The sequence below is a fragment of the Apium graveolens genome, chromosome 9 (assembly GCF_009905375.1).
Source record: "Apium graveolens cultivar Ventura chromosome 9, ASM990537v1, whole genome shotgun sequence".
NCBI lineage: Eukaryota > Viridiplantae > Streptophyta > Magnoliopsida > Apiales > Apiaceae > Apium > Apium graveolens.
Window position 1 is genome coordinate 13,802,850 of NC_133655.1, and position 26,710 is coordinate 13,829,559.

Below are 26,710 nucleotides of genomic sequence, written 5' to 3' on the forward strand. Positions count from 1 at the left end.
TGCAGGAATACCCCGTGTCGGCCCCAAAATCTACGAGCAACTCAGTCATCTATGAGTCACTTTCCATATTACACACGAAGTCCTTTAATGCGGGTCGGCCTGGTTGCCTCGGTCTGCACCACCTTTTTCTCTAAATCAATAAATAAGATATTTCCTTTAATTCCATAAGATGTGGGCTCATGGGCCCAACTCGCATATGGGCACCTGAGCCCAGCTCGCATGTCACAAGCCCAGCCCACATGTGAGAGCTCAGCTCACATGTAGGAGCCCCGCTCACACGTCACGAGCCCAGCTCGCATGTGTGAGCCCAACTCACATGTATGAGCTCAGCTCGCATGTGAGAGCCCAACTCGCACGTCGCGAGCCCAGCTCGCATGTGTGAGCCCAGCTCACATGTGAGAGCCCAGCTTATATACCAACTCATGAGCCCCACTCTCATATGAGAGCTCAGCTCGCATGTGCGGGCCCAACTCAGATGAATCCATAATTCTAGCTAGCATGTGTGAGCCCGGCTCTTCAATGCACCCAAAAGGACCTGTTTAGGGTCCATGACCGAAAGCGGACACAACAGAGTTCATATATGTTCTATAAGTAAAATATTGCTTAAATTACTGCAAAATACATTATTTTTCGAATGATATTCCACAAACATCACTATTTTATTAAAAATCTTACAGCTTGTGTATATTTTACAATCAGGACATTGCAAAATATATTATTTTACAAAACATGCTTAGTTTGGTGACGATAAATTTTCATGTTGCAGAACATACATATTGTACTTGTAAATAAATGATATTTGTATGATTTTATTGAATTAATGATATTTGTGAAATATGTTTTGTAAGATAATATATTTTAGAAGATATTTTATTTGCAGAAGATAGTTGGACAGCAGGTACTCACTATAGAATTTTCCTCCATAGAATTTTAAGTACATAGACTACTAAATCGCTTTGCAAGTTGAACAACAAAATTCATATGAAAATAGCTGGGAAAACTTGACCGGCTTCTTTGCCGTATATTAGTTATTCCATATTTTTTTGCGGAAAAGGATTAGTACATGTTTCGAGATTAAACTTTACTTGGAAACACAAAAACGAGCTATATTAACCTCAGCGATGGTCGAAAACTCTGTTCTGAGTGTCACTGCACATCAATAATTTCTTATGAATCTGGCGGAAAGGTGAGTACATATTGTTTTATGTTTGATCAGCAGGATTTTCTTGTAACAGGAGCAACCTTGGCTCATGAGATGATGCATGGGTGGATGCGTATTTAAGGCAATTTTCTTGTATCTGTTAAGTATGTTGTTAATACGTTCAGTACTAATAAACTTGAATGCAAAGCAGTAAATAAATTTTCAAGTACAAATGTTGTTAAACTCTCTTATTGATGTTCTGAAAAGATTACAACGACTAATATATAGAAAATGCCACCTAAAATGGATACTAGAAAACAGGAAATCACCAACCATTACTCTCCTACATGCCCTCAAATATGTCCTATAATTTCTCACCAGATCCTACACAATCTCTTGATTTATTGACTCAATCAAATGCGGTCTTTACTACTTAGACAATGCAGACAATGAAATAAGACCCAAACGAAAATAAAAGCGCAATTAAATTCAAGATTAAAAGCCCAACAAACTCCCGCTTAATCTTGAATTTTAGTCTGCAACCAACTTAACTCCCAGCAGCTTCCTCATTGACTCAAACTTCTGTGTTGCCAGAGCTTTAGTCATTATATCTGCACGCTGTTGATCACTTGAAACATGATGAACAACAATTTCTCCACGCTCGATGCATTCACGGATGAAATGGTACCTTATGTCTATGTGTTTACTGTGACCATGAAAAACCGGGTTCTTTGCAAGATCAATAGCAGACCTGTTGTCTATGTATAACACGACTGGACCAACGAAATCCTCAGTAATTTGACTCAGAACATTCTTCAGCCAAATACTTTGACAAGCTATTGCAGTTGTGGCCATGAATTCTGCTTCACACGAAGACAACGCCACACACATCTGCTTTTGTGACACCCATGTAATGAGACTCTCATTGAAATAAAAAACCATTCCACCTGTGCTCTTTCTGTCTCCCAAATCACCAGTGAGATCACTATCCGAGAAACCCACCAAAATGTTGTTTCCACTCTTTTTTGTGTACACCAGACCATACCCAATCGTTCCCTTTATATAACGGCATATCCTCTTAACTGCATTCATGTGTACAACTGTGGGATTTTCCATAAAATGACTGACGATGCCCACCGAATAAGCAATATCTAGTCTCGTATGTACCAGGTATCGTAGGCCTCCCAAGACTTTTGTACTGAGTTACATCAACCTTTTTGCCTCCATCTTTTGTAAGCTGTTCTTTTGGATCCATTAGGTATTTTGTGGGATTGCATTCCGCCAAGCCTGCCCTTTCAAAAAGTTTCTTAGCATACCCGGACTGTTTTAACTCGATATAACCGTCTTCTTGTTCAACCTCTATGCCCAAATAATAGGTCAGCCTTCCTAGATCACTCATATCAAAGAAGCCATTCATTTTTTTCTTGAATTCCTCGATGTTGGCTGTGTTTGTACCAGTGACTAAAAGAGCGTCCACATAGACACTAATAATCAGCACATCATCCCCATTTCGCTTGGTATATACAGCGTGCTCGTATGGGCAACGCTTGAAACCAAGGCTCTCCAAGCATGTGTTAAGTTTAGCATACCAAGCTCGTGGGGCTTGTCGCAAGCCGTAAAGAGCCTTTTGAAGCTTATAGACCATTTGTTCCTTCCCTTCCTTCACATATCCATCAGGTTGCGCCACATAGACATCTTCAATTATTTCTCAATTTAAAAAGGCTGTTTTTACATCCAAATGATGTATTTGCCATCCATTTTTGGCAGCCAAAGCCAACAGCAAACGAACGGTTTCAAGTCTTGTCACCGGTGCAAAAATCTCGTCATAATCCACTCCATACTCTTGTGCATAACCCTTTGCCACTAATCGTGCTTTGTACTTCACAATATTCCCATTTGCATCTCTCTTGAGCTTGTAAATCCATTTTAAACCAATCACCTTTTGTCCCTCTGGCAAATCAGTCAACTTCCAAGTATCATTATCTTCAATCGAATTTATCTCCTTTTGCATAGCTTCTCTCCACTCGCGTTCTTTGACAGCCTGCTGGAAATTTTTTGGTTCGATCATGCCAACAAACATCAATTCTTCTTCTGCTTGTATTTCTTCAGTTTCGTTATACACTTCTTGCAAGGACTCGAAGCGTTTTGGTTGCACACTGTCATCGTACATATCTGATGTCACTCCAATCCTCGGTGTTGAGCGACTTGGCGTATTTTCTGGTGATATTTCGCGATCTCCCCCTGTATCCTCAACTCGAGATATCTCTGCAACAAACTAATCATCTTGGTCTTGTTCATACCCACCTACAATAGAAAATGCAGGCTGCTCAGCTCCATCAATTTCACTCAGCTGTTCCCATGGCCAATTCTTGTTTTCCTCGAACACAACGTCCCTACTAACATACAACCATTTGCTTATTGGATCATACAACATGTAGGCCTTAGTTCCAGGCTCTTTCCCAAGTTTCACCACTTGAACACTTCTATCATCGAGTTTTTTAACATGAACACTCGGAATCTTCATATGTGATGGACAACCAAAAACACAAGTATGACTGATGTCCGGCTTCACCCCCGTCCATGCTTCGTAAGGTGTCTTTGTCGACAACGCCCTTGTAGGAAGTCTATTTAGTACATACACCGTGTGATGAACAGCTTCTCCCCTCAAATTTTGAGGCAACTTCATCTCTTTAAGATAACTACGAGCCATCTCCATTATTGTACGATTCCTACGCTCCACAACGCCGTTTTGCTATGGCGTGTAGGGTGCAGTGAATTGACGATCAATTCTGTTGTCTTCATAGTAACTCATGAATTCCTTTGATGTGAATTCACCCCCTCAATCAGTTCTAAATGCCTCGATCTTTCTTTCTCCCTTTTCAACTTGAGCACGAAATTTTTTGAATACTGCAAAAGCCTCATCCTTGGACTTCAACATATACGCCCACATAGCCTTGCTAAAATCATCCACCAATAAGAAAAAATATTTATTTCCACCTGTTGTAACTGGCTCGATCGGACCACACAAATCTCCGTGGACTAGTTGTAGAACTCGACTGGCACTGAAAGTTGATTTTTGAGGGAAAGGTTTTCGGGCAAATTTCGACACCAAGCACCCTGAGCACACCCCCTTACTCTGTTCAACATTTGGAAAACCTCATATCATTGTATGCTTACACATGAGATTTAGAGATTTGAAATTAATGTGTTTGAGGCGAGTGTGCCAAAGACGCGATAATTCCTCAGATTTTGACAACATACAAATAGGCTTAGAGGTTTCAATAATTAATTTATACAGTCTGTTTTGAGATCTTTTTACCTTCATCAGTAGGCTGCCTTGACTCTCATACACCCACAAGAAATTTCCGTTTAGCACAACTTTGTTGCCTTCCTCCGATAATTGACCAAGACTAATGATATTGCTCCGCAACGTGGGAATATAATAGACCTCCTTCAATGTACGCTCCTCGCCATTTTTGTAATTAAAGACAATATTACCTTTTCCTTCAATTTTTACAGTCGACCCATCACCAAATCTCACTTGTCCGGCTATTCCCTCATTTAGCTCTGCAAATTTTGATTTTTCACCCGTCATGTGGTTACTCGCCCCGTTGTCAAGGTACCACATGTTCGACTCCACGTGTTTACTATTCACATCAGTCACCAAGGCTGGAACTACTCCCTTTTCATTTAGTAAAATCATGTCACTTTCTTTGTCACACTTTGCAAGCAACAGAGCAGACTCATCATCTTCCATTTGCGCCATGTGTGTTTCAGGTTTTGTCTCCTTATTTCGTTTTGGCCTTCTGTAATCTGCAGCAAAATGACCAAAGATGCCACAATTAAAACATCTCATCTTGCTTTTGTCTCTGTTTCCACGTGGTCTGTTTGAGCGCTTCAACCATTCCTCCCGGGTAAGCAGTAATTTTCCCTCATTGTTCTCCCTTTTTTTCCATTCCTCCTCGGTCATGAGTAATTGATTTCTAGTCGGTTCTTCCTAACCTTTCAATCTTTCTCCATGGGCCTTTAGTGACCCAACAGCTTCCTCGATTGACATGGTGTCAATACCTCCAAATTGTTCCATCATAGACACTATCTGCAAGAATTTTGAAGGTACGGCACGCAAAAGTTTTTTCACCACGTAAGATTCTGTCACTTCTTCACCCAGGGCACGAATATTTGTCACAAGTCCTCCAAGTCTCATGCTGAAATCATCAACACTCCCGGTGTCCTTCATTACCAATGATTCAAACTCAGTTTTTAGAGTTTGAACCTTCGCAGCCTTCACCCTATCTGCGCCCTGACACAAAATTTTCAGGCCATCCCAGGCGTCCTTCGCCTTCTTTTTGTCTGCTAAGGAGAGTAGCATCTCTTCAGATATCGCCTGGTATATCATTGTCAGAGCAATTTTGTCCGTCCGGTCCTCGACAACTGCCTTAGCGTCACTCAATTCCACTGCTTCCCAAACTCCATGTGCTTCCATGATGACCTTCATCTTCATGGCCCAAACAGTGTAGTTTGTTTTGGTAAGCATTGGATAACTCAGACCCATCGAACCTCCCTTGCTCTTCCCTACATCCATTGTAGCCTTTTTCGACATGTACTTGAAATCTCACCACAACCTAGAAACTCTGATACCAAGTGTTGTTAATACGTTCAGTACTAATAAACTTGAATGCAAAGCAGTAAATAAATTTTCAAGTACAAATGCTGCTAAACTCTCTTATTGATGTTCTGAAAAGATTACAACGACTAATATAGAGAAAATGCCACCTAAAATGGATACTAGAAAACAGGAAATCACCAACCATTACTCTCCTACATGCCCTAAAATATGTCCTATAATTTCTCACCAGATCCTACACAATCTCTTGATTTATTGACTCAATCAAATACGGTCTTTACTACTTAGACAATGCAGACAATGAAACAAGACCCAAACGAAAATAAAAGCCCAACTAAATTCAAGATTAAAAGCCCAACAAAGTAAAACCCTTAAGGTGGTAGAGGAAGACTCGAACATGATCTTATACTCTTTTACACCCCTCAATCGTACAATATTTTTCGCTACGATTAACAACGACAAATGCAACTAATTCCAATATCAATATCAACAAACAATATTTAAATTAAATAAATGGGGTGAGAGGATTCGAACCCGAGTCCCTCCCTAAACCGAGTTCTGATGTCATGTTAAGTAACATGGTCACACTAAAACCTTAAGGGGTAGAGGAAGACCGAACATGATCTTATACGTATCTTGGCCTCTTAAGTTCATTAACTATTCGTGTCTTGTTCACTGATACCGATGTATATCTAATGCCTGATTTGAACAGGATATGACGGACTTGAAATAGAAGTAGAGGAAGGTACTTGTGAAGTAATGGCATACAAATGGTTAGATTGGTATGCACTTGTTGGAGATGATTTCTTACATGCTACGCCAGAACAAGCTCAGTTCCTCAGAAAGTTGGAAGAGGTTCTGCAAAATTACATGGAAAGAAAAGAGTGCAAGATTTATGGTTAAAATGCATATGCTGAAATCTTGTATGTAAGATTCAAAGATTTCAACAATATTCATTTTATATTAGATTAAAATGCCCAAAATATGTTCTTAGATAAATGCCAATTCAAATGTCGCAGTTTCCAAGGATCCAAACATTGTTGAACTGCTATAAGCAAATTTTGCAAAGGGTTGTTACATTTTTTGTCGCTCGCGGATCGAGTTACTATAATACAGCCATGAACAAGCTCGTTACAACAACTTTAAAAGAATGAAACCTAGGGAACTAAGTTAATGATTAACTAGAATAAAAGACTGATATTGCCTATTTTCATTCTGAACTGTATACTTGGACAGTTGTATTGTATCATTTTAAACTGACCGGAGCTTTTTAAAATATCATAGTTATTTGACAATACCATAATTCTAATTATTGGTCTTATATTATATTGGATATGCATATGCATATGAAAGGAAACCAGCAAGTACTCTTCCCCTTCTGTCAGGATTCTCTTTTTTTGAATGAAGTTGACAAGAAAAAGAAAACACATAAAAGGAATATACCATATGTAACCACCATGGTTGTTATGGCACAATAAACTATGAAGCTCAGCCAAACTTGGTGTTTTTTAAATTCTAACTTATGGGGTCTTTAAAGGTGGTTCTACTCCTTTTAACTTTAGTGTTGTTGGCTATGAAATCGCAAAATTGCATTTAGGAATCCTCAGTAGTAAGTTCTACTTTTGGAGCTAATTATGCATCCTTGTTTTCCCTCCCTTTTCCTGTTTTAGTCACAGACTTGCAGTAATCTAGGGTTTTGTACTTGAGCATAAAAATGGAGTATAATGGTGGATATATAAATGGAAGATATGGAGCCTTTGCATTTGAGGTAACTGCAATTTTTCTTTATTCACATACTAAAGATCATGCCTTCTAAGTTTTCTTCCAGCTCAATGCAATTTAACTCAAGGTCCTAGTCTTAAGAAATCGCACAGGAGACAGGAGCAGATGATATTTCCTGGATTGTGCTCATTTACTCTATTAGTAAAATAAGTTTTGCAATTTCACTAAATGAAACTTAAGCATTACTATCACAACATTATTTTAGGTATGCACATAATCAGTTTTGTTAATTTCCTTTAATCACTTGCTAGCACTTATGATTTCCCTTTGTTAACTTTTCAACACGCTTATATTTGCCATTTGATCTTAATGGAAATTTGAACTCCTCTATATCCTCATTCCCCGCTGTTATCAAAGGACGGTGACTGAAAATTTACTACAGTTTGCAGAATGTTCTGATTTTCAAATTATTATCATAATTTTGAAATTCATTCTTTATATAACTACTTATATTTCCATCTTGTTGTTGGATGCAGGATCCACTATCGGAGGATGAGAACGAAGATATACATCACGCCCTTGAACATTCTATTCTTGAATCAAAAATAGCAGAAATGAATTTTGGGGGTGAGCAACTTAATTATGTCTTAAGCTAATTGTTAAGTGATAAGCTAACATGTCTTAATATTTTGTTTGTAGTTGTATGTCAAATGTAACTTAGTACTAATTTTTTAAGTGTGTCCGAATTTGTCCTCTCTTCTGAATCATGAATGCTCTAGAATGTTACCTGCAATTGATTCTGTCGATTGCAAATTACTAAATTTTAAAACCTCTTTGCTAAATGAACAAAAGAATATCTTCCAATATTCTACACTAATGCTTTGTCTAACTGTTATTTTTTATCTCCGTTTTCTCATTTTGCAGAGTCTTATCATACAGAGGAAGATGAACACCATACCGGGTCTATACAAAGCAGTATAGAAGATTTTGAAGAGTCTTATCAGACAGAGGAAGATGAACACCATACCGGCTCTATACAAAGCAGTATAGAAGATTTTGCAGAGTCTTATCAGACAGACGAAGATGAACGCCATACCGGATCTATACAAAGCAGTATAGAAGATTCAGATGAATCCATGAGGCAAAGGTGGTACAAAACTTTCTTTCCGTAATTACTTTTTTGGTCATGGACTCTTTAAATATTGACGAAAAATTGGTTACTCAAGTGCATCTCTTTCTAAAAATAGGTGACTGTTAGACATGTTTGCACATAATATAAATTTTACTTGCAAATTATTTCTTACCAGGAAAGCAAGCATGACTCCAAAAAAGAAATGGTGGAGAAAACTATTTAGCAGCCTAAACATCTTCGAGAAGTCTAAACAATATGATGCGATAACACTGTAATATTCATCCAGCCTATTTCTTTAACACAATGTTCAAGAGAAATCGCCAATTAGAATTAATTGAGTAAACCTTCTTGCAGGGCGTCTTCCACGTCAGAAAGGGATTCCAACTTTGAAACTGATCAAGTTTGTGATGTTTGCGATAAAGCAGTAGGTTTTCTATTTCTGATGATATTTATTATATCATTTTATATTTTAGTGTATGATGCAATCAAAGAATGTTTTAAAATTGACTATCAGGTAGCTATAATGCAATTATGCAAAAGCTACAAAATTGCTGATATTCTGGTACAAATTCTAATTTAGTTTCTGCTACTTACTCATAATGATTCATCTACAGATACTTTCTGATCAGTTAACGCGTACCTATTGGGGCCAGAAAGTCTGTCACAAACATTTATCGGATGGATCTACGATGTGCTGCAGCTGTTCAAGATTCAAGGTTTGTGGTAGAGATTCACCACTGCACGAGAAAAATACTTAAAAATTGACTAGTTGAGATGTATTAGTAACAAGTTCTAGATATTGCATATAAATATACAGAAGCTGTAGTTGGGTAAAGTCTCCTCCCTCTATACTAGTGAAGGTAGTGTTTGCAAGTAAAAGATTTAACAGACTTGGGGAACATCTCAGATTAATGGAATATTTTGTAGGTAGGACAAAAAGATGCCAGAATGGTAGCTGTAACTGAAATATCAATTTTGCTTCTTTGCCATATTTTAGTTATTTCACGCTCTTTTTGCTAAAAAATCATCCAATAACTAGAAATTAAACTATACTGGATCTATGCAGATTGGAAATATGCGATATATTCGCCTTAGCGATGGTCGAAGACTTTGTTCTGACTGTCATTGCACAGCAATAATGGACACCGAGGCAAGCATTCCCCTTATTCATGAAGTATTCAGATTTTTGAAAGGGATAAACATGAAGATCCTTGAGGATTTTTCAATTTTCTTAGTTGATAAAAAGGAGTATAAAAGAATTGATTCTGAACTTGGCGGAAAGGTGTGTACATATTGTATCATGCATATTTGGCCTTAAAACAAGTGCATTGTTCTAATTCTCATGCTTTTAGTTTGTAATGTTGAGTAGTTAACCCCTACTATGTTGACAGAACAATCCGGGATACCGGCCATCTGGTATGACCACATATACAGCAGGATTTGTTGTGCGGAGTGTAAGGATTTGATTGTCTCTCCTTTTCTTTCAATCTTCTTATAAGGAATGCAAGATATGTTCGACAAAATATTGTATATGTTTGTTGTGTGCAATCATGCTTTTCATATCAATTACAAGGTTAAATCCGAAAATACTAGTACTCGGACAAAATTTCTTACTTCCAACTTGAATTCAGGTAGCTAGATCATACCAGAGAGGGGATAAAATCTATGTAAAGGAAGAGGTGCACAAAATACAGCGTAAAAACAAGGTGACATCCATGCTGATAGTGTATGGTTTTCCCAGGTATAAAATCTTACTTATCCGAATTCATTTCCCATTTCTTCCCTGATCATGCCTAGAAATCTTCCATATATTCTCAAAATGACCTTCAAATGATGTTACATATCTGAATTCAACTATCCAAACTAGGCCTTAAAACTGCCTGAACAGATCAAGTTTGTCAACCTATAGCAATTTCCATCTATTCCACTTACTATTGTACTTATATCTCTCCATTAAATCATCGAAGAGATTATCAAAATATTTGTGAAGTCTCTGTTGGGTGGTGTCAACTTGATAATATTCCCTTGTATATGAAGCAACCAGTTAAATTCATTAGTACGAGGCGTTTTGGGATGTGCCCAAAATAATATTTGCAAATTCAGCCCAGACCGGACAATATCATACTATTGTAGAGTTATGACTTGCATGCATCACAGTTAGACCTGGCCATCTGTGCGGTCCGTGCGTCCCGGGCCGGGCCGCACACGGGTTGGACACTCGAAATGGTAACACTGAACCGGCCTGTTAATTAACGAACCGGGCTCGGGCCGGGCTCGAATCGAGGAAACCGAAGTCGTAACCGCACAAGAAAATAACCGCGTACGAGTTGTGCGGGCTCGTGCGGTTAACCCGCGGGCCGAGTTGTGCGGGCCTCCTCATTTTCCACCTCTCTCCCCGCCGTCTTCTTCCTTCCGGTGCTTCGCCGTGGTTCCGGCCGGCCCTTCATTTCCCGGGCGGTGGTCGAATCGAAGCTGAGAAGAAGAAGAGAGTAAATGGGAAGGAAATGAAGGTGAATGCGAAGGAGAGATGGTCGAGAGATAGAGAGAGTTATTTGAGTGACGATGATGATGCTCTTCCTCTTCCTATGACGTATATAATTCGTGGAGTTTATAATTTTAGGGAAAATTAGTAATGACACAGAAAATACTTACCGCCTTCTGCTGAGTAGTGCGGGTTGGTGCCGGGCCGGGCTCGGTCCCGGTTTTCCAGTATTATATTCGTAACCGGCTCGACTAATTTGACGAATTGTGCGGGTTTGAACCGGCCCGATTCGGGCCGAATAATTACGGGTTTCCATACGAACCGGTCCCGAATGTGCGGTTCAAACCCGCACATTTGGCCAGCTCTAATCACAGTAGTCTTAACCATGCATAAGTAATGTCAAATCTAAATTTGTACTTTTAGCCTCAACCTCACTGCTTCGAAAAATAGCAACAAAACTAGCTAAAACTTTAACTAAAGTTTACTCATTATCGTCTATGTACTAACAACACAGCCTTAATTACTACTATTCCGTCATCCACATTGACACCTGACAGGTTAGCAATGGGTGCAACCTTGGCCCATGAAATGATGCACGCGTGGATGCGCATTCAAGGTAATTTTCCTTTTTTGGGCCTCTCAAATCAATGAACTGATCATTTTTGCTAATTCTAATGTACATTTTGTACCTGACTGAGTAGGATACAGTAGAGGAATTCCACTAGAAGTGGAGGAAGGTATATGTGAAGTAATGGCACACAGGTGGTTAGATTGGTATACATTTGTAGGAGAAGATTTCTTACACACTTCACCAGAACAAGTTCAGTTTCTGAGGAACTTGAAAGAGGTTCTGAAAAATAACATAGAAAAACGTTGTTCCAAAGACGTTTATGGACATGGTTTTAGAGAGGCTAAATGGGCTATTGAGAGATATGGTTTGAAGCTTACAATGTCCCATGTGGCTCGAACCGGAAAATTTCCACAATAACTCTTTTTAAAGTTTGTAATGTGGTTGCTGAATTTTTCGGACAAGTTTGAATTGTTTTGTGCCATGAGATTCTCGTAAAATTAAAATATACGTCCCTCTCATTTGTTTACACTTTCTAAGATGTCCCTCTTAATTGTTTACATTTCAATAATTTCAAAAATAGTGAAATTTTTATAAAATCTCACTACTTTACTCACTTTTTTAACTTTGTCAGTGATGGATCTAGGGGTCCCTCCCCCCTAAGATTCAGAATATAATCCTAGTAGTGTTAGTATTTAACATGTTGTCTTGTTAGTTCAGCTGGTTTTGCGTTGTTCCTTCCTTTCTCAACTCCAACTTAAATAAACGGTACTTCTTTTGCTTGATTTTTGATGCAGTTTTTTTTCATTTTTCTTTTCTTTTTAATGTCTTAATTAAAAGATGTATATATTTTTAAATTTCAAAAAGATGTATATATTTTTAACTATTACTCAGTGAATTTGATTGTTTAAAACACAGAAATATGTGTTAAATTCAACTCGTTTTGCTATTTTTTAACGAATCTTACTCTCAAAATTATATTATTCATTTTTCAAAAATTATGGTATAAAATCGGCCCCCTAAAATTCTTGTGTGTCCGCCACTGGCGGAGGGAGTATATTTTATGCAACTATCTTAGTTATAGACTTTTTCCTTTAACACAGACATGAACTTTGAACAATTACTTTCTTTCTTGCTTATTAAACTTTTAGTGGTGAAGCTATTAAGAATTATTTTTGTGTATTACGTTTCGGTAGTTTAAGTATAGGTTCACAAGTTCATGGTTTGGTGTGAAGTTACGGTCGGATTGTGTTTATGTTTAAATGCGCTTTTGGTTTGTGTTTATGTTTAAATGTGTTGAGTTTGTACAACAAAGTGCTCTCAGATTACTGTTTTGTCTTCTGTGGTTGAGTTCATGTTTGAGAGAAGTCATTTGAATCGTTTCGTTGTATGTTGCAAAATGATAGCTTTAGAGTTAACCACTTTCCTGGTTCGACCCTTTTTGGTTGCTTACAAGAGTTAATCGGAGTGGCGGATCCAGTATTTAAAATATGGAAGGATACAATACAATCATATTTTGTGAATATACTTCTATTTTTTAAAATTTTTGAGACAATTTCATATGTTTTCAAAGAAAAAATAAAAAAAAAAATTATTTAGGGGATTCTCTTACAGATTCATGCTTATGTACTAAAATAAGGTCTGTTGACGAACAGAGTATGTAAGGTTAAATTTGGAAGTCTAAACTTTTAATACATTAGCACCAGTGGTCTAGTGGTAGAATAGTACCCTGCCACGGTACAGACCCGGGTTCGATTCCCGGCTGGTGCAAAGCTATGACGAATTTAAGCATATGTTGCAGTTGGATGGGTCCGCTGCTATTTCTGATTAAATGTGGAAATAATGGTGATGAACAAAAAGCCTGGGCCCGGAAATCTAGTCCGGCCCGGGACTTTGACCTCGACAGGCTTTATAATTTTAGGCAAAACCCGACCCGACCCGGTTAAAAACCCCGGTTTCGGCCCAGCCCGATTAAAAACCCGAAAAAACCCGGTTAAAATCTGATTATTATAATATATTTTCTTATATATTTATGAATTCATATTTATTATAAACATAAATAATATTTCAAACACATATATGTTTACATATTTGTAATTAATAAAATTATTTATATACTTCATTGCATAAATAATGAAAGAAGATATAGTAAATACACTATATATATTTGGATAACAATGATAAAACATATTATTCTATAAAAATGTTTATTTTTTGTCGAACTTAAATATTTTCAACTAAGTGATATTTTCATAAAATAATCCATGTAAACTAATGCATTTTTACGATGATCTAGTTATTAACATATGTAGTCTTCAGAAACTCTAATAAAACTTGATCCGATTTAAATAAGAAAAAAACTCGCCTGATCTGATCAGGCCCGAAAAAAGCCTGATTAGGCCCGCCTTGAGGACCCAAACGGGCTTTTACATTTTCGAAAAGCCAGGCCCAGCCCGGTCAAAGTCAAAATCCGGGTTTTTTAAGGTCCGGTGGAACTTTTGTGCATCTCTATTTTTACTCCACCAAAAGAACCATTTTTAGCACCGAAACGGCTGGCATAAAGCACGATGAGGCCACACTGTCACTACCAGAATAGTGCAAGTTTATCGTAGATGGCACAAGCCACAAGCCATCTCAGAGTGACGCAAAAATCACTTTCATAAATTACCACCCTCTACCTTACAATAACAAGTATTAACCCCTTCATCAATATATTTTGTTGAGGGGGTATTGGTGTTTTGTAATATTTAAATTTCATAATTTTATGATTTTGCCATCTGGCACAATGGGGTAATGACAAATTATTTTTTCTGCTTTAATGATAATTTAGTAGTCCAATGCATTGTCGACGCTGTACTTTTTGTTGGTTTGGTCTTAGATAAATTTATCAGTTAAGACGAGAAGGCCAGAAACAACAGTAAACTCTAGAAAGAAAATTATTGCGGACCTGAGGGGTTTGAGTTTGCGAAAATATATTAGAAAGTGCAAAATATAAGCATTAGCACCAGTGGTCTAGTGGTAGAATAGTACCCTGCCACGGTACAGACCCGGGTTCGATTCCCGGCTGGTGCAAAGCTATGAAGAATTTAAGCATCTGTTGCAGTTGGATGGGTCCGCTGCTATTTCTGATTAAATGTGGAAATAATGGTGCTTCCTGAGCTTTACTTCTCTTTTGCTCCAGACCTGCATATCTTTATCCTGATTCTGCTCATTTTACTCATACTAGTATGTAAGTTTTGCAGTTTACCGAATGAAACTCAAGCATTGGATAACAACGTATAAAAAACATTAGAACCTAAATAAATCTAACATGCATGCTTAGATTATTACAATGTATAAGAGCAAAGCTTTACAAATCACAATAGCTTGGTTTATATTAACAGTGTAAATTTTTAAAAGCAGTGTCGCACAAAGACCAATCATAGCATAAGTGAACTAGAGGAATTATAATATTTAACCTCCATAAAAGTTAAAAAAAATCACTTGATTCACTATTCCAACCTTCTGCACTTGATCAAAAGAAAAGAGTACTGACGCTATTCATTCTGTAAATTTGACCCTTTAATGCATTAAGACATCTAAATACAATTTCTACTATAAAGAATAAGGGTAATTACAATACTCATCCTGTAAATTTACTGAGCCTATAGGAACATACAAAAGAACCTACAAAAACCTTTTAATCAGCAAGTTTCCAAAATTAGCACAAAGTACAAGGGCAGTACAATGAAATTGTCGACGGTTCACTGCATTAACTCAATTGATTGTTTTCAGTATCATCTATTGCACTATCAGAGCCACTCTTTGATATGCACTGAAAGTTGATTGATTCGCCTTATGATGCAATACTATTCAAACCATGTAAGTCATGCCAACTTGAATCAGCTGCTGATGAGGCACGCTCAAGTTGGCAATTCCCCTTCTGCAATTCTTTCTTAAAAAAGCATAAAAGTAATTGATGATTAGCTTTTTGATGAACCAGGAATCCTTTCTCGCTCTGATATCCCCGTGACCGAGAAGATAAACCACCCCAGATTCTTTGGCTTTGCGTATAAATGATAGCTCCTTTTCTAAACTCTGTTCTGGATCGGACATACTTGGGTCTTCCCTGTTAACCTCATCTGAAGTGCTTGCTTCTGTATGTGACTGCATGGCATCGTAGTCAGCCAAGAGAGGGATTCCAAGAGAATAGACACTGCCGTTGGGAGCAACAAGAACTCGTGAAGAGGCCTCATCTTCAGAATCTGAATCATCCTCACCATCACTCTCCAACGACCGTTCCTGGGCTTCTCTACGGATAAACTTCTCAAGGCTCTCAATCAACAACTGTTCAAAAGTTTGATGGTTCTCTTTGCGAACATCCTTGTAGCCGTATCTGTTAAAGATGTTACCGATTTAGATCAATTAAGTCCCAATAAGCTCTAACATGATACATGATAGATGCACATAAGAAAGTGTTTTTATACATCATATAACTCCCAAAACAATTTGTTTAGGTCAGGTGAGAACTGAATAATTGAAAAGGCATCTACACAACAGCGTAGGCAGACAACTGAGAAGAACATTCTCTTCCTACTTATAAGTTTTGCTTCCTCTTCCTCCTACCCAATGTTGAATATTAATCTCTATACTAGTTACTCTACTGCCCACTAATATTGACTCCGTACAAATCGGTTAAAACAAAGTGCTCAAGTTTAAGTAATTCTATATGCAACTTGTAATTATGACATCTAGTGCTGCATTCCCTGCATCACAACTTGGGTAATGTTAGTGACTGCAAAAGATGAAGACGCCCATGGTAGCTAGAAAAAAAGGATGAAAACTGGAAAACTCATGGTAGCTACAAAAAATAAAAATATGTCATAAGTCATAACATCAAGCAAGTTGAGAGCAGATACAGGCTTCATATCATAGACCCAGCACAACCAGTTAAACTAAAAGATCAGATTTGGTTTCTTGCAAGTGATTTGTATCATAGTGGCGAGAGCATATACTGCCCATGTGATAGTCGCCAAAGATATAAAGCCCGATATTATCCCAAATATTAAACCATTATTAATTTTATTCAAATCAAACATTATAAGTTTGTTATATGCAAATGGAAAATCGATCCAAAGCATGCTTAGCAAACTAGGTTTTGGCGATACAAAAGGCACGGATGTATTACACATTGCAAAACGTCTAGAATGGATGAAGGGCTGTTAGGAGGCAAAAGTTATACACTTACCTGGCTATGCAACGAAATATGTGATAGCTTTTGGAGCAAACACGGCGGAACAGGAACCTTTCACCCTGTGGCACCACAGGAACAGGAACATACTTGACGCAGACAAAAATAATCATAGAATGAACAGCGGGAAGACTCGTCAAGAAATGTCCAAATATTGCTGGCACGCCCTTTACCAACTCATTGTATAGCAAACCAATGCCAGGAGCTCTAACTGTTCCAAGATTGCAGCCAAGCTGCCGCATTAATTCCATGGACATCTTTTTCCTGACTTCAGTTTCATACTTGAGCTTACTTCCATAGTTCCAGATATACATTATCAAGAACATAACAATAGCGAACACCAAAATAATCCAACTTCCGTCACCAATACTAGATAAAACTGCTGAGAAGAATGCTAGTTCCATCCCCAGGAAAATGATAACAAAAATCAGCACAACAACAATGTTAATCTGCCATATAAGGAGCATTACGAGTGTAACTAAAATCGTGGTCATCATCATCACTCCGAGCTCAGCAATGACTGTAAAAAGATTACATAAAACAAATTAAAAGACCTATATGAGAGATGCGGCAGTATGTGTAATTATAAACTGAAAAATTGCAAAATAAAACTGATGTCAATTGCAACAATCAGTTCAACAGACTCTTACCGTATGCATTTCCAATCTCATATATGTTTGAGATAGAGCACACCAAAACTATGGTAGATGCAAGTAGAAACCAGTTGAGGACAGGGATATAAATTTGACCCATAAACTTCCGAGAAGTATGAATGATTTTAAGCCGAGGAAAACAACCGAGTGCTGTGGACTGTCTAATACAAGAGAAAGTTGCAGTGGTCATTGCCCGACTGGCAATTAATGCGGCAACATTAGCAATGACAAAGACCAGCCAGAAAGCACCACCTACAAACAAACCAATACCCACCAAAACATAAATTACATGCAAACCTAACACCTGCTAATACAAAATCCAAGATATTAATATGTATAATCAATAATGTTCCGCACAAGCTTCATATATGCAACTGAGTAGTGGACAAAGACACAACCACAGGAAAACATTCTCCCCAGCAAAGGCTAATAATGATAGCTAATTAATTTTCGGGTAAAAAAATTGATAAAGAAATGCTTAAGTAGCAATTAGTATATAGCAAGTCCTCAAATTTATATTCACAAACACATAAAAAATTCGCTTTATCCATATAATTTTTTATTTGTGTAATTAGGACCTATCTTTCACTAGTTTTATTTCGGAAATTCTATCTTAAATGTCTAATATCATAAAAAAAATCCCACTAAAATTAGGCCACATTTTTCATTGGATAAACATTGAAATTAGGTGGCAAAGAATCCTTAACCAGAGGTTAACATTAAAAAAGATAGATTAGTGTGAGTAAGGAAAAGCTAACATCTTTAACCATACAAGATTACAACCTTACTTGCTTATGAGCTAAGACGGAAACAAACAACATTCAACAAGAAGTGTACTGAGAAGTACTTAAATCAAGAAACTGGGTATATATTTATAGAACTCCTCAAGGCATATATCACTTCATAATTTCTAATTTCTTGGTAATACTCAAACCTTCCTCGGAAATAGAAAGCACATCTAAGACTCTGAATTCATTCTAATTATACAAAATTAACTAAATAAAAGGGTTTAAAAAATTCAGAAATTGGTATGCATAAATCGAGCTTTTTTTAAGTTTGTCCTCTTGTCATTTTAGTTTTAAAACATATAAACGAAGAAATCAATTTCTCACAAGGTGACGCATCATTATTTATTAAAAGAATGACACAATTCAATTCTATTTACATCTTATACATATCTAGTTTCATTCAAGTCTATGTAAGTTTGTATGAGCCAGTGACAACATGAACCTTACTTGGGGTAGAAGCGAAAAAAGCTTGGGTTGTATCAGCATGGTTATTCATGAGGTATGCAGCTTGGCCCAGGTACCCCAACACAAGGCAAGGCAGGACGAGCAACACAAAAGTAAGCTGCATATATAGCAGCTATTTTATAATATGTAACAGAGCAACAATAGATATAAAGAAAGACAAGCACGGCAATATATATAATTACTAGTAATTAAGATTAAAAGAGTAACGAAACAGATCTATCAACTGCCTATTATACCTGCACAGATCTAACGGAAAAATAGCAAAGATCGGCAAACATAGCCTCGGAACCTGAACACATGACCATTATGTAGAAAAACAGATCAAGCAAAGATATAAATATACATATTAGTAATACAGGTATTGCATTGAGTTATAAACAAAAGAAAAAAAGTACAAACAAACTAATAGTAACATAACAAATGAATAAGTGATTCCTAACAAATTTGTCTGCACGTGACGAATCTATAATCACAGTAAAAAAAAGATCTTAAGATAACTATCAGTAATACTTGAAAACCTTTATTCACTGCATCAAACTAGGTCCAATACGAAACGAAGAAATGGAATCTCGTACAGCTGGGGGTAGAATTATCAAGGAATGGAACATACATTTAGGAGCTTATCAAGGAATGGAACATACATTTAGGAGCAAATGAATTATGTTAGGACAGTGCACTGTGAAACCATTATCGATATTCTTCTTACATCCTTAAAAATCCTTAAAACACTGACGTCTGTAAGGGTATTACAGAAAAGCACAACGCCATCTAATTCTATGAAGATTAGAATATCTTTCCTTGTTAATTTATGCATTCATTTTATCACGTCCTGTACATCAGGAGCAAGCACTGATTTTTGCATGCTTTATACTGGAACAATCCAAGGTTAAAAGGCTTGTTTATTAGATAAACGGGAAAAATGTGATAGTACATTTATATTAACTTATCAAAAGAAAGCTTTGAAAATGAGATGAAAAGTATTCTTATTGACCTAAAACTGTAGGATTAAGTGGCTACCCGTTGCACAAAGAAGACAGCCTCCAAGGGAATACCAAGCCTTAGTTGAATTCCTCTTGAAATAATAATAGATGTGTACAGGGTTAAATGCCTTCAGAACACTGGTGTCATATATTACAAGGTTGTAGATGCCAATGCCCCCGAGTAAGCAAAACCATATGAATAAAGCAGGACCAATTACTAACCCCACTTTACTTGTCCCATACCGCTGTAAACTGAACAAAACTACAAGAAAAGCCACTGATATCATCACTACATGATCTGCATCAAAGCCAGGAACAGAAAAATATTAATAAGGATAAAATTCAAATTGTATGAGCATAAACATCTACACATAATGATGATAAAAAGGAGAGTAAGACTCAAATGCTTATTTTGTGATCTCCGCTATTAGAAACCTCACTTCTGGATGGTACATACGTAATTATATAAGAACTTTCTATATGCGTTATGTTAGTTTTAGGTATAAATGAGTTTTTTCGATATTACTTTATTTCAAGCATACAATTTACATATTTATGTAGCAGTAACTTAAAATATCTGCTAAAAATTCACCTGATCATACCATAACAATAAAAAGGACTACAAAATCCAACATACTATATCCTCATAATCCATGATAATTAATTTTTTTCTCTTTACCTTCTCTATCAATTTGCAGTGAGGACTTTTGTATTGCATAAAAAACAGTCAACTCAAACCTGTCTGTATTTACTTAACTAAAATATTACCTTAAGAAACTCAGTGCATTTCATGCAATACTATATGAATAGACAACAGAGAATAATGCAGGTTGGTTGCAATTGTAATAAGTAGATCATGTCACCTTGTTTGATCCCAGGAACTCCAATCCTCAATCCGCCAACAGCAGACATCACTGCAATTACGAGCATTGAAATAAGTTGACTTCCAGATAAAAGTTAGTCAATCAGTCTGAGCAATACTGCTAATTGAATTTTAGATACTAAATATCTACAATCACTGCAATCTATGCTATGGTAGTTCATCAAAAAATACACTACATAGAACAAAAGAGAACATTATATAATTAACCTGACAAAAGAAAAGTGTACTTAAAAAATAACCTGACATTGTTGGCGTAACAACGCCATCAGCAATCACCATGGAAGTTCCAGCAAGAACTAACATCAAAAGAAGTTTTTTCAGTGTCAATGAAGATTCCAGTCGTTCCTTGATCTTCAATGACCTCTCAAGCTCCGGAGATGGCACCTTCAGTCTGAAGCTTGAAATACGAGCATCAGATGGTAGTTGATTTGGTAGAAGACTAGCATTCGCATGTCTGCAGATCAACGAGTATAGAGCAAATGTACCACCTATAGCAAAAACACAAAGAGAGGAATAGCACTCATTCAATTGCACCACATGACAAGCTGAAAAATATAATGTAATCTAAGAGCATCAAAAAATTTAAAATGAAGGCCTGGTAGCAAATACTTCATACCTTCACCATCATCGTTAGCCAGTAGAACAATCAAGACATATTTGACTAGTGGAACCAAAAACAATGTATACAAAACTAGTGAAAGCGCCCCAAGAACATCCTCATTTCCGTTTACTGGAGCCTTGCTGAACATCACACTAAATGTATACAATGGGCTCGTTCCAACATCACCAAAGACAACCCCGAGCGTCTGGAAGGCCAAAAGAATGCTCCTTCCCAAAGTGACATCCTACATAGTATATTACTATATTAATATCGAGCATCCACAGTTAATCCTCCCTATTTGAAAATTCCAAATAATTTAATTCTCATTATCTTCCCGCCATAATTTATCAGTTTCTTCTCCCCCACTTCTCAAAAAAAAAGGGAGATGCTAGACAGTTTTATATAAAACCACATGTTGTACAATGAGAACTACGAACTACCTACCAAAAAACAACTAATAAACATCAAGAAAAGACGTAGACAGAATATAGATATGCAGCTAGAGGTTTAATGTGAGTATAGCAGAAGGTCAGCCTTACTAGGACAAGATTTTTTAAAACTACGCAATCTCATTTTCTACTATGAAGGTAATAAGCAGGTGAGAAAACAAGATGTATTCCTGCTCCAAAAGAGCAAGTAAACATTAATCATGACCTCATCTTAAGGATATCTACAAATAACTGTTCCAATATACACTCAATTAAAGTACTCCGTAATCTGACAAAAGTTTGTGTTGAAGTTCCTGGCAGATATTGAAAAACAGTGTCCTTCAGCGAAAGCCTACATTAAGTCATGGTTCAGCATATCATTTCATCATAAAATTTGGCTTCTTTAAAGACAATCCAAGTCTTTCAACTTTTTTCTACTTCTCATTTCATATGTTCTTGTTTTCTGCTTTTCTTCTCACAAATAAATTCTTCCCCGATAACAAGCAATAAAACTCGACCAAGCTTATATTTCAAATCTGAATAATGACTCTTCTCCCTTGGAGGTGTGTGTGTCGGCGGGGAGGTTTCCCTGTTTAACATCTAGAATATCGGGCATTCTGTTTGAAAATGTCAACATACTATTGCCCACAGATGCAAGGTTTATTGTTTGATTTGTTTCAGACTAAATCATCATTTCTAAGGTTCAGCATATACCTTCCTCAAATTTAAACATTGTCTGCAGCCTTTTAGCTTTTCTACACATGCTACAAATGTTCAAAATATGTCTGATGCCTTTCTTATTAGTGATTGTTAAAGAGTATAAGATCCTGTCGGACCTTCATCTACCACCTTAAGGTTTTAGATGAGTTGGCTACTTAACATGATATCAGAGCTTGGTTAACGGAGGGACTCGGGTAGGGATGGCAAAATAATCCGATCTGACGGATACCCGATCCGAAACCCAAAATTTTGGATTTACCGAAACCGGTTTTTTGGATATGGATTTAATTTTTAAACCCGAAAATTTTTGGATTTGGATTTGGATATTAGGTATACCGATCCGAAACCCGATCTGAAATCCGAAACTCTATCCGAACCCGATCCGAACCCGAAATCCGAAAAAAACCCGAATTATTATATATATATATATATTAATTATATATATAATATTAAATTTTTATATATTACACATTATAATATTATAATATATATATATATTAATAATATACATTATACATATTATTATATAATTTTTAGAACATATATTTTTATATTTATGTTAAAAAATAACTAATTATAAAGTTTAATTAAATATAATTATTAAATCATTTAGACGGGTGATAAGGTTTATAAGATTAACAAAACATCTTTTAGTAATAAATCAAAAAAACTTGGTATCAATTGAGTTGATTTTTTAAATATTAGCTATACATATAAATAATAACACAATTAATGATGTGGTGTAGTGGTTGAAGATGACACGTTAAAACTCTTTCTCTACAAGTCGCGTGTTCGATCCCCAGCACTTGCAATATCAATAATTATACAAATTTTCATATTTCAGATTCGGGTTTCGGGTTCGGGTATGAATATCCAATTCAAAAAATTTCGGGTTTCGGGTATACCCGAATCCGATCCAAAATTCGATGGATCGGGTTCGGGTATTCATTTTCGGGTATTTTTCGGGTTCTGATCGAGTTCGGGTATAGATAAAATTTTCGGGTTTGGATATGGATTCTGCAATACCCGATCCGATCCGACCCGATTGCCATCCCTAGACTCGGGTTCGAGTCCTCCCACCCCATTTATTTAATTTAATTATTTTTTATTAGTATGTGTATTGAAATTGGTTGTATTTGTCGCTGTCAATCGTAACGAAACGTATCGTACAATTGAGGGGGAGTCCCTTAAGGTTTTAGATGAGCTGGTTACCTAACACTGATAAACTTCCTTAAAAGTACGTAACATGCTATATCGTATAACCTTATGTGGATGAAGTTCTGTCTCAAGAAACAGATCAGACACCAATAAATGATGGTGTATAACAGACATTGGTTCTTACAAATTTCTATCTCCCATTCTACAGTTTGTGAATAGTGCATTAATGTCTACTGTCTAAAATTAGAGAAAACCATCTTGTACAGCAAATTGACTATATAAGGGCATCTACTTCAGGGAAAAACATTCTTTAAATTTAGAAAAAAGATGCAGAATCTATAACCCATATGTTATAGGCTCCTGCTTTCAAGACTGTTTTTTTACCTTCTATTGTTGGAAATTTATAAAACCTCTTTGAATTTATATTCTCTCGTACATCACTCTATCATACATTGCTAAGTAAATAATCATTACCTATTTTTATACGATATATATATATATATTACGCTGCAAGAAAAAAAAAAAAAAAAAGAGAAACATACGTTGAGCAGGTAGAGCCAAGCCAAAAACTGTCAATTCAACTCGTTTAAAACCTTGAAGCCAAAGAATCCTAAATTTTAAATGTGAACACAAACTCCACTAAAACTCAAATACACTCAATTTCGCTCGAATCAACTATAATACTCATAGCTCCAACTCCAGTCCGATAGACTCGCCTCAAGTTCAAATCACATTAAACATATATACAAACTAGTGAATTCACAATTCAATAAACAATAACAAACATCAGCTAGTTTACGAAAACCTCAACTCGTTTACACTCGAAACCTCTAACAAGTGATCCGTAAACACAAATTCACTTTCCAAAGCTCAACTTATTAAGCTGCTAATCACTACACACCTTCTCATTCATCAAAAAAATTATGGAATTGCATAAAACAAACATAATCACATTAAACATATCTACAAACTAGTAAATTCATAATTTAATAAATAAAAATATCAAACATCAGCTAGTTTACGAAACCTCAACTCATTTAACAACTATTCCGTAACCTCAAATTCACTTTCCAAACCTCTTTTCAAGCTGGCTGCTAATCACTACACACCTTCTCATTCATCATTAACATTCAAATAAGTGCGAAAATCACGCATTCACTTTCCGAAACTCAGTTTAAGCTGATAATAACTCCAAACCTTCTAATCCATCAATAAACATTACGTAAACACACAAAACAAATGAAAAAAATCAACAACCTCATAATACTCGTTCCGATAAGCGCCAGGAACATCCAGAGCTTCGACATCGAAGGAATCGACACGAGGACCAGTACGAATCAATCTCATCTCGCCATTATCTTCTTCATCGGAATCAATTACATCCTGTGGATGCAAATCTTCGTAATCGTCGTCGTTATCGTTGTCGGAATCGTCGTCGTCGTCTTGATAGACCCAGCGTGAATCGATTGAATCCATTGAAGAGCCTCTCTCGCGGTCGGATCCTGTTAGTTCAGCCATTTTTAGTGGTTTCTCTCTCTAGATTACACTATCACTCCATCTCTCTCTCCCTCTCTCTCTCCGTATATAGATGTAAGATTATACAGTTTCTATACTGATATACGCGTATAGCAAGTTTTACACCTTTCTTGCTACTTTAAAGAACTGATATTTTTTTCGAAAAATAGTGTGTTCTTGTTTGTGTAGATGATCAGAATATATTCATTTTATTTTTAAGTTGCATATATTTAATTTAATTTAATTGAAAAGATTAATATATTCACCTTTTTAAAAAATAATATAACTTATTTCCTAATCTTTTCCTTTTTCTCTGAAAATATTGTTGAAAAAAAAGGTATACGAGACACGTTCATGATTACAGATTTCGGAAAACAAAACTAATAGATAGAGAGGTGATTTATCGATAATTTTCAAAAACCGAATAATTTTATTGATGATTTGTTCAATTGATCAAATTTTGTGACCGGTTTTTTACTATTTTAAAAAATTGATCAATTTTTATAACCATATTAGATGAAATATTTGTTTTTCTATCGTAGAGAACCTGCAACCGATACCCTTCGCGTGCGCACCGGGTAAACCCCGTGGGTTCACGCAATAGACTGCAAACCACGTAACCAAGGTAAACCGCATCTAAGCGACAGTCGAACCAATGGATATCCGATTTGTACCTATAAGATCGGGTTTTACCGAACCCGAATATTTCGGATTTGGATTCGGATTCGGGTTTGATTTTTAAACCCAAACCATATTCGGGTCGGGTTTGGGTTTAAGATATACTGTTTCGACCCCGACCCGAAAACCCGAAACTCATTTTGTTCCGACCCGGACCCGAACCCGAACCCGATCCGAAACCCGTGTTAATATATAAATAATATTTTACATTTTAAAAGTAGTAATATAATATATAATATAATATATTACTAATATTAGTACTAAAAATTATACTTTTTACAAACTATTGCATTAAAGTCGTTTAAACATATTTTATGCATGTCCAATACAAGTATACTAAATGTCAAGATTGTTGCATTATTTCACAAACAATTTTATTCATAGAGGTGTGATCACTTGTCTTCTCTGAACCCTCTTATTCAACCCCAAAAATATCAATATCGTCATATTTATGAGAATTTTGCTCAAATCAGATCCTAGTAATCCTTCACTAGAGTTTGTGCAAATTAAGGTGCAATTTGGTAGAGATCTACAAACCCGAACCGAAACCGAACAAAACTCGATGGGTTTGGGTTCGGATTTAGTGGTTCGGATTTTTCCGGGTTCGAGTTTGGAAAAAAAAATCGGGTTCAGGTTTGATTTTTTTTATCGTAGGTAACCCAGAGTCGCTACCCTTCGGGTGCGCACTGGGTAAACCCTACGGGCTCACGCAATAGCCTGCAAAACACGTGAACCAAGGTAAATGTTGAGTGCCATTTTTGACACTTTATAACGCTCCGTAAAACTTTGAATTGGTGTATTTGTACTCGAGTTGTTGGTGTTTTTACGTGTTTTTGTAGTGTTTTTTCCAGGTAATCAGGTAAATTAGCATGGTTGTAGTGCTAATTTGGTGTTTGGATGGTGTTGGAATAAAGGCTCGTGAAAAGACCGGCTCAAATCAGC

General features: G+C 36.5%; 2 protein-coding genes and 2 non-coding genes across 5 annotated transcripts in view; 3 read left to right on the forward strand and 1 right to left on the reverse strand.

Annotated features, from left to right (window-relative positions):
- The window catches only part of LOC141683222 (protein DA1-related 1-like), a 29,077-nt gene extending 16,933 nt beyond the window's left edge, over window positions 1–12,144 (forward strand). Inside the window, exons 1-11 of one of the 2 annotated variants that reach the window (XM_074487928.1) lie at window positions 7,406–7,533; window positions 8,024–8,114; window positions 8,412–8,634; window positions 8,795–8,890; window positions 8,974–9,043; window positions 9,234–9,335; window positions 9,686–9,901; window positions 10,011–10,073; window positions 10,251–10,360; window positions 11,659–11,717; window positions 11,803–12,144. In XM_074487928.1, the coding sequence (XP_074344029.1) occupies window positions 7,480–7,533; window positions 8,024–8,114; window positions 8,412–8,634; window positions 8,795–8,890; window positions 8,974–9,043; window positions 9,234–9,335; window positions 9,686–9,901; window positions 10,011–10,073; window positions 10,251–10,360; window positions 11,659–11,717; window positions 11,803–12,089 (1,371 nt within the window). In that variant the 5' untranslated portion in view covers window positions 7,406–7,479 and the 3' untranslated portion in view covers window positions 12,090–12,144. Of the gene's footprint in view, window positions 1–7,405; window positions 7,534–8,023; window positions 8,115–8,411; window positions 8,635–8,794; window positions 8,891–8,973; window positions 9,044–9,233; window positions 9,336–9,685; window positions 9,902–10,010; window positions 10,074–10,250; window positions 10,361–11,658; window positions 11,718–11,802 lie in introns of those variants that run through there. The other variant, XM_074487930.1, reaches the window with a different exon arrangement.
- A 1,224-nt stretch (window positions 12,145–13,368) lies between these two features.
- TRNAG-GCC (transfer RNA glycine (anticodon GCC)) lies at window positions 13,369–13,439 on the forward strand. The gene has a single exon. It is a non-coding gene; the product is annotated as a tRNA-Gly (tRNA).
- Window positions 13,440–14,670: 1,231 nt separating this feature from the next.
- TRNAG-GCC (transfer RNA glycine (anticodon GCC)) lies at window positions 14,671–14,741 on the forward strand. Its single transcript has one exon. It is a non-coding gene; the product is annotated as a tRNA-Gly (tRNA).
- A 497-nt stretch (window positions 14,742–15,238) lies between these two features.
- On the reverse strand, window positions 15,239–25,242 carry LOC141683461 (potassium transporter 7). The gene is made up of 10 exons (XM_074488195.1): window positions 24,833–25,242; window positions 21,285–21,513; window positions 20,908–21,156; window positions 20,649–20,699; window positions 19,823–20,083; window positions 19,042–19,094; window positions 18,788–18,902; window positions 17,550–17,804; window positions 16,897–17,419; window positions 15,239–16,044 (listed from the first exon to the last, which is right to left on the reverse strand). The coding sequence occupies exons 1-10, from the start codon at window positions 25,091–25,093 to the stop codon at window positions 15,522–15,524; spliced, it is 2,520 nt and encodes an 839-aa protein (XP_074344296.1). The 5' UTR covers window positions 25,094–25,242; the 3' UTR covers window positions 15,239–15,521.
- Window positions 25,243–26,710: the final 1,468 nt, after the last annotated feature.